The sequence below is a fragment of the Chelonoidis abingdonii genome, chromosome 4, assembly GCF_003597395.2.
Source record: "Chelonoidis abingdonii isolate Lonesome George chromosome 4, CheloAbing_2.0, whole genome shotgun sequence".
Classification (NCBI taxonomy): domain Eukaryota; kingdom Metazoa; phylum Chordata; order Testudines; family Testudinidae; genus Chelonoidis; species Chelonoidis abingdonii.
Window position 1 is genome coordinate 130,417,165 of NC_133772.1, and position 8,462 is coordinate 130,425,626.

At 46.5% G+C, this 8,462-nt stretch overlaps 1 protein-coding gene across 4 annotated transcripts in view; it reads left to right on the plus strand.

Annotated features, from left to right (window-relative positions):
* The window catches only part of WDR25 (WD repeat domain 25), a 133,029-nt gene that overhangs the window by 60,696 nt on the left and 63,871 nt on the right, over positions 1-8,462 (plus strand). For 3 of the 4 annotated variants that reach the window (XM_032763489.2, XM_032763487.2, XM_032763488.2), the window contains exon 3: positions 340-487. The exons of the other annotated variant lie outside the window; for it this stretch is intronic. In XM_032763489.2, coding sequence (XP_032619380.1) covers positions 340-487 — 148 coding nt within the window. The remainder of the gene's footprint in view (positions 1-339; positions 488-8,462) is intronic. 4 annotated transcript variants of the gene reach the window in all.

The following is an 8,462-nucleotide window of genomic DNA, read 5'->3' on the forward strand; positions in this document are numbered from 1 at the left end:
CTGCTAGAACAGGGCCTCATCCTCCCTGATTGAACTAACCTCGTTATCTCTAGCTTGCTTGCTAGCATATATGTACCTGCCCCTGGATATTTCCACTACATGCATCTGATGAAGTGGGTATTCACCCACGAAAGCTCATGCTCCAAAACGTCTGTTAGTCTATAAGGTGTCACAGGATTCTCTGCTGCTTTTACAGATCCAGACTAACACGGCTACCCCTCTGATATTTTCTCAACTAGGCTAATTGATTTGTTCTAATTTTTTATCAGCAGGTTGAATAATTTAATTACTGGTGTTTTAAAATTTATATTTAGAACTGTCATTGTGTTTCTTTTTAAGATATGGAACGCTGTAGATACAGGCTGTTGTTTAAAAACATACTCCTGTCATAGCTGTGCTGTTCGAACTGCTCAGTGGTCTTCGTGTGGAAGAAGAATTCTCAGTGGAGGCTTTGATTCTGTGCTTCATTTAACAGATGTTGAAACAGGTAAATGTAATTTAAAGTCACATTTTTAACACTATTTTCCAACTTCAGCATGGATAGTGTGGCATGAGACTATTAGCCCTATTCTCCAATAAATGAGGTTAAATCTCAAAAATATCAAGGCCAAAATTCATATGGGTACTTTAATGTAGTCAATTATATCCACATTTGAGACACTTATATAGGTGTGCTAATTTTCAGAGGTATTGAACACCTAGAGCCTATTATTTCATGTAGTTAGGGCTCTGTTTCAACAAAGCACTGAGGATACAGTATATAAGTCTATGCTTATTCAGCAGAGCATTAAGCATATGCTTAACTTTAAAGGTGACATCAGAGATTACACATGTGATTAAGTATATGCTTAAGTGGCTTTCTAATTAGGGATCGACTTAAGCAGGTGCTTAAAGTTAATTAAGTAGATAATGTGTTTTGCTCAAAAGGTGCCTAATTACGGATATAGATTCCTAACTTTAGGACTAAAAGTTGGAAAATTTTGGCCCTAACCCTTTAAAAAGTGATCTGTAGAATCATGAATTTGAGATTGGACTTCTCTTTTGTTACCTCATTGGTCTGGTTGCTAAAATGCCATTTTTCCCCCAGACTGCTACAATAATTGGAAGGGCATATTTTGTGAGTCTTCCAGATCTCCCCACATTCTTTGTTTAGTACATTATTTCATCAGTTCTGTAATGGCATCTATGCAGCTGATCCCTGCACTTTAATGGAGTCCCATTGACTTCAGTGGGCTTTGCATGAGCATAGGCATCCAACTGTGTCAATGGAATTGCAGGTTTGGGGCATAAGACAGGACCTTGCCTGCTGAAGCAATACGCTTTAATAAATCTTTGCCATTTAACCTACATTGAAATATATTTAACTGTTTTACAAAGTAATTTATTTTATGAGCATATAATTTTATATTTAAAAAAGTTTTATATTTATAAAGTAGCATCTGTCTAGTAGGTTTTTTCCTGATGTAAAATTAAAAATCACCTTGTAAAGTGAGATCTGATGTCTTTTGGAGAGCAGAGTGGCTGCAGATTAAGCGTGAAACAGTCCTCTTCTAATGACTTAGGAAGCTCCCAAAAGACTGAGGAAACTGGTCATACAAGTGATTAAAGAGAAAGTTTCTTTCCCTACTTAGGAATCAGTTTCCCAAGATTTGTCATGCCATGTGATTTTAAATTCAGTCATGGCTATAAGAGGGTTGCTGTATGCTGAGACTGTAAAACACATATCTAGCACTGGAATAGTGACGTTTCTTGAGTATTCAAGCTTCACGCTTGTATAAATGAGTTTGCCTGGATAGCATTCTGTGGAGTTAATGTACTGTTTTCATTTCAAATAGACTTTATTGCCCCCAGTCTAATTTCAGCATTATTTTCATTTTCATTCTAATTTGAAACTGTGACTGAACCTAATGAGCTTAAATTCTAGTGCAATGTTCAAGAAGTTACGCATACAATGACTGCTATTGCTAATGGGAATTTGACGTAAAGTACATTTATTCCAGTGCTCTAAATCATTATGGATGAAATCTGTGTGTTATAAAATGTCAAAACAAATTCCTAAGAGAGATAATTCTAAGATTATATAGTAATATTTTATGTCTTCTGGCTGCTTGACTTACAAGAACTACCATGATTCAACATTTAAATAAAATTCTTTCTTGGATTGATTATTTTTAGTATTTCCTTTCCCTCTAAGGGTAATTTTAATAATAAAATATTGCCAGCATTTTGGACTGTGGTAGCATGAGTGGCAAATAAGCTGATTTAGAGCTCAGTATGCTAAGTGGAAATAGTATATGTCTAATCTGTTAAATTTCATGCATCTCTAGTATCTTTTAATGGCCTCATTTTAAGAGGAGGGTAGCTCCTGTTGACCTGTAGTGTCGGTACTCAGAACTTCTGAAAAAACCAGGCCCAAAGTGACTAATAAACCTCCATAATAATACAGGTAATATGACCCCTTCCATGCACATCCAGCCCAAACTTCTAGTTTTCCTGCAACTTATAAAGTTACCCTCTTTCTCGCCTACATTTTCAGTAACTCTTTCAGAGAAACAGGGCAAGTAGTTTGCAGATGGAATCCAAATCAGGTTGATATAAAAAGCCTCATTTCCATTTGAAAATATGACGCCAGTTACTAGAATCAGATCTGCATTAGTTCACTGAACCATTTACCCCTCCCTACTCATCATAAATGCTGAGAGGATTTCATCTTTGGTTAATTTCAGATAGCTGTTACAACTATATCTTGATAAAAGTGACTCATTCTTTTTTGGACTTTTGGTCTTAATTATCTTTTCTTGCTAGGCTGAACTCACTTTCACTACATTTAAATATAGTAATAAACATCTGGGATGCCATATAAATAATAATACCATCTGCAATTAGTAGCTTAGCCCTAAACTCTGTTCCCTGTGCACTTTGTCCTTGTCGTTCAAGTTTTTTCCAACTATGTTTACTGAAGTCTAATCTCTTTTGTCCTCATTTTCAGTACAGTTGTTTTGTGTAAATTGCTATGTTTGTTTACAGAAGTGGTCGGCAACCTTTGACAAGTGGTGCACCAAGTCTTCATTAATTTAAGGTTTCGCATGCCAGTAAAAGGTTTCGCGTGCCAGAGCAGCAGCGCGGACAGCAGACAGAACCTCAGACTGGCAGCAGGCTGAGCAGCTCATCATGCTGCCAGTCTGGGGTTCTGTCCGCCGGCCCCTGACAGCCAGGCCAGCAGTGGGCTGGCAAGGGCCTGGTGGCCGGGACCCCGCTGGCAGCAGCATGCCACTAAATATCAGCCTGTGTGCTGCAGGTTGCCGACCCCTGATTTAGAGAAAGGGAGTATAATAGCCCCAAATTACTTTTATCATGTAGTCCAGTACCAGAGGGGTAGCCATGTTAGTCTGGATCTGTAAAAGCAGCAAAGAATTCTGTGGAACCTTATAGACTAACAGATGTTTTGGAGCTGGTGAAGCAGAGTCTCCAAGGGGTACGACGAGCTGAGCACCCATCCTCCTCCGATGCGCTCTGGTCGTCCAATCCGTGAAGAGAGGGAGCGTCATGGCCAAGCCCCCGCCCCAAAATCGCGTGAGGCTAAGCATATGGACCTGCTGGGCGTAAGGATTTACTCCGCTGGGGGTCTCCAGTTACGTGTGGCAAACCAACAAGCACTGCTAGGCAGGTATGATTTTAATACCTGGCAGACCATGGACAAGTTTACTGAACTGGTCCGGTAGACTCCCGCCCTGAGTTCAAAGTCTCGTGGAAGAGGGCAAGAGATCTCAAAGCGTACAGCCTTACAGGCTGCGCTCGACGCCGCAGACTCAGCAGCAGAACATCGCGTCGGGCGTTACCATGAGACGGATTTGCCTGGTAAGTGTCCGGCTTACCTCCGGAGCTGCAGCATACCTAAAGCTCTTTTGAAGGGCAGGCCTCTTCTCGAGAAGACGGACCCAAGGCTGCAAAGCCTTAAAGATAACCGCATATATAATGCGCTCCCTGGCATGCAGCAACACCGCAGACCAGCGGAGGTCTTTCGGCAGCAACCTCAGCGCCCTCTATCCCCACCACGCCCCGCCAAGACTTCAACAGAGCGGCGGGGACGGGTGAACCGACGACGCCAGTCCGGTTCCCAAGGGGGCAAAACAACGGTACCGCCAAACACCGGCGGGACCAAAGCAAAACTTTTGAAGGTGCGCCAGAGAGCAAGCACCAGTCCTTCCCGACTCCTCTCTTTTTTCCACCACCTTTCTCCCTTCCTCCCGCGTGGACCCGGATAACTTCAGACCAAGAGTCTTGCGCACGGTGTTTGTGTTACCATCTCCAGTTTATTTCGCCTCCACCACCCACCACCCTCCCGTCCCTCTGCGGACCCCTCTCACGGACATCCTCTTGGCAGGAGTCCTCACACTTCTCGACTCGAGGATAGAGAGGTGCCTCACGACCTCAGAGCCGAGGGTTTTATCTCCGCTATTTTTTAATCCCCAAGTCGAAAGGAGGTCTCCAACCCATCTAGACTCCGCGGACTCAACGCTTCGTAAGGAAGTTACGATTCCGCATGTATCCTTGGGTCGATCATCCTTCCCTGGATCTGGGAGACTGGTTCGCTGCTCTCGACGTGAAGGACGCGTACTTTCATGTTTCGAATCTACCCGCCTCAGAGACCTTCTCCGCTTTCTGGTGCGGGACCGGCACTTTCAATTCCGACGTCCTACATTTGGCCGGTCCTCTGCCCCACGTGTTCACGAAATGTATGCAGTAGTGGCTGCTTGCCTCCGTGCCAGGGGATTGTCTCCCTTACGCTGGACGACTGGCTGTTCGCGCGTCTCCCAGGCTCAGGTCGCCGCGCACATGACAATCATCAGGGACCTGGTTCGAATCTCTAGGGCTCCTGATAAATTTGACAAGTCCATCCTCGTACCATCCCAGAGGATAGAATTCATCGGGGCTGTCTTGGACTCTATGGTTGCGACAGCCTCACTTCCACCCAGCCGTTTTCCATGCACTACTCACTATATAGAGAGCCTGCTAGCCTTGCCGAGAGCATGTCTCAGCCTGGCAGATAGGCGCGTGTACTTTTTGTCCAAGTACGCCAACTCCGCCTGCGCCACTGCAGCATATGGTTAGCTTCGGTTTACGTCCACAGCAGGACAGCATGGACATGTTGTCACACTCACAGAAAGCGTCCTACACACTCCTCCGATGTGGGAAATCCCGCCCTGTGTGTGGGGTTACCGTTTCACTCCAGACAGTCCATCCATTTCCTTAACAACGGACGCATCCTTCTAGGCTGGGGACTCACATGGGGTCTCGCGAACACAGGGCTCTGGTCCGCTCGGGAGCTGTCGCGTGCACATAACATCAGGAGCTGAGAGCCGTCGCCTCGCCGCCAGCTTTTCTTCCTCACCTGGCGAGGCCGTTTCGTCTTAGTGCTGCACGGCACATACACACCGCGATGCACTATATAAAACAAGCAGGGGAGACGCGCTCTCTCTCTTTGTCAGGAGGCGATGACGCGGGTGGGAAGTTTGTTGTAACCACGGCATCGATCTGAAGCCTCTTCTTCCAGGAGTCCAGAATACGTGTTGGCAGACCGGACTCAGCAGGTCTCTTTCTAGCCTACGATGTCTCTTCGCCGGACATAGTCCCATTCTCTTTTTCGGCGGTGGGGATTTCCCGAATCGACCCTTTGCGTCCTCGCACCAACTGGACGTGCCCCGTTCTGCTCCTTCCACGGTGTGCTCTGACCGCGGCTCTCTGTCGGACGCGTTCCTCCTACCTTGGTCGACCCACTCCTCTATGCCTTCCGCCGTTCCCTTGGTGCACACAAAGTCCTCGTAAAGCTACGCAGGACAAGGCCCCGGCTAATTCTCATCGCCCCAGCGTGGCCTCGCCAACATTGGTACCCCACGCTGTGGACCTGTCATAGCCAGTCCGGTTCCCTGCCGTCCATCCGGACCTGATATCACAAGACCCGGCAGGCTTCTCCACCCGACCTCCGGTCCCTCCACCTGATGCGTGGCTCCTGGCTGGCTGAGTCTTGCGGAGCTGCGCTGTTCCACCCAGTGCAGCAAGTTGCTCTTGGGAATAGGAAACCTGCAACAGGGCTACCTACCTGGCAAATGGAAGAGGTTTTCTGCTGGTGTCAGCACGAGGACTGTCACAGCTCAGGTTCCCATCCAAGTGCTACTGAATATCTATGGCACCTTAAACAAAAAGGCTCGCGCTTCATCCTCCGCGTCACACTAGCGGCCATTTCCTCCTTCCATCCAGGAGAAGGCTCTTCCTCCGCCTCTCTCACCCATGGTTCGAGGTTCCTCAAGGCTGGAGCGCCTGTATCCCCAGTCCGCTATCCACCCCTCCTGGGACCTCAATCTGTATCTCTGAAACGTAGCCCCTCCTTTCGAACCCTGGTAACCTGCTCTCTCCTGTACTATCGTGGAAGTGGCGTTCCTTTGTGCATTACATCTGCCAGGAGAGTTCAGAGCTTCGCGCTCCGGTGGCGACGCACCAATACACGATCATTCCATAAAGACAAGGTACAACTCCGTCCGCATCCGCCTTCTGCCAAGTGTCTCCCCATTCCACCTAAACAGACATTTTTCTTCCAGTGTTTACCCAAAACCCATGCGTCTCGCAGAGAGCAGAGCTTGCATTCACTCGATGTCGTCGGGCGCTGGCGTTTTACATGACCGCACCCGACCCTTCCGAAAGACCTCCCAACTATTCGTTGCCGTCGCAGACAGAAGAAGTGTCACCCTGTTCATCGCAAAACAATATCATCCTGGGTGACGGCCGTGCATCAAAACATGCTATGCCTGGTCCACTTCTCCAGGCGATTACCGCTCGTTCCAACGAGACGCCAAGCGTCCTCGATTGCCTTCCTCGCCCATGTGCCTATACAAGACATATTCGTGCAGCCACTGTGGTCGTCAGTGCACACTTTTTCTGCCCATACGCCTTGGTACAGCAGTCCGGGACGATGCGGCTCTGCTGGCTGTCTGCATCAACAGTCTCCAACTCCGACCCCCTGCCTAGGTAGGCTTGGATTCACCTACTTGGAATGAATATGAGCAAGCACTCGAAGAAAAACATGACGGTTACTGCGCCTTTGTAACTGTTTTCTTCGAGATTGTGTTGCTCATATTCATTCCAACTGCCTCCTTCCCCATGCGGAATAGCCGCAAGAGGAACTGAGGAGCGGCCGGGTCGGCAGGGGCATATATACGGTGCCGCAAAGCGCCACGCCAGGGGGCGCCTGCGACCGCGGGTGTTTTGCTAGGGGAAAATCTTCCGACGAACATGCACGCGGGCAGCGCACACTACTTGGAATGAATATGAGCAACACATCTCGGAAGAAACAACCAGTTTCAAAGGTGAAGTAACCGTCTTTTCTAGCAGTTGAGGTGGAAAAACAGGGAGGGAAACTGGTTTGTAGTTGGCAAACCATTCACGAGTCTTGTTTAATCCTGAGATGGATTGGTGTCAATTGCAGATGAACTGAAGCTCGAAGTTTCTCTTGAGTCTGGTTCCTGAAGTTTTTTGGGGCAGGATGGCCACCTTAAATTGCCATCCTAATATCTGATTTTTGTGTCCATTTATCCTTTCCCATAGAGACTGGTCAGTTTGGCTGATATACATAGCAGAGGCATTGCTGGCATATGATGGCATATATTACATGTGTGGACGTGCAGGTGAATGAACTGGTGATTGTGTGGCTGATCTGGTAGGTCTCTACGGAAAAGGATAAATGGACACAAATCAGTATTAGGAATGGCAATATACAAAACCTGTAGAGAACGCTTCAACCTCCCTGGCCACACTATAGCAGATTCTTAAGTGGCCATCCGCCCCAAAAAAACTTCAGGACAGACTTCAAAGAGAAACTCTGAGCTTCAGTTCATCTGCAAATTTACACCATCAGCTCGGATAACAGAAATGTGAATGGCTTGCCAACTAACAAAACCAGTCTTCTCCTCCTGGTTTCACACTTTCAGCTGTTAGAACAGGCTCATCCTCCCTGATTGAACTAAACCTCGTTTTCTCTGCTTGCTACATATATATACTGCCCTGGAATTTCAGCTACATGCATCTGATGAAGTGGGTATTCACCCACGAAAGCGCATACTCAAACGTCTGTTAGTCTATAAGGTGCCACAGGATTCTTTGCTGCTTTTCATGTAGAATCTTTAAAGCTGTAAGAGAATAGCTTTCACACACACATAAAAAAATAAATCCAGTACATTAAATATATGATTCTTGGATTTTTTGATATTTTATTCTTTTTCCTTAGTTTCAATGTCCTTTGCCTTTATTTTTATAGCTCTTTCTTGAAAACTTTCAGTGTTCCTAAAATCTTCTGAATCAATGTATACATTTCATATAAATTCAAATAATAAGAATACAGGTTGGAAGGACTCAGGAGGTCATCTAGTCCAACCCCTGCTCAAAGCAAGGACCAATCCCACTAAATCATT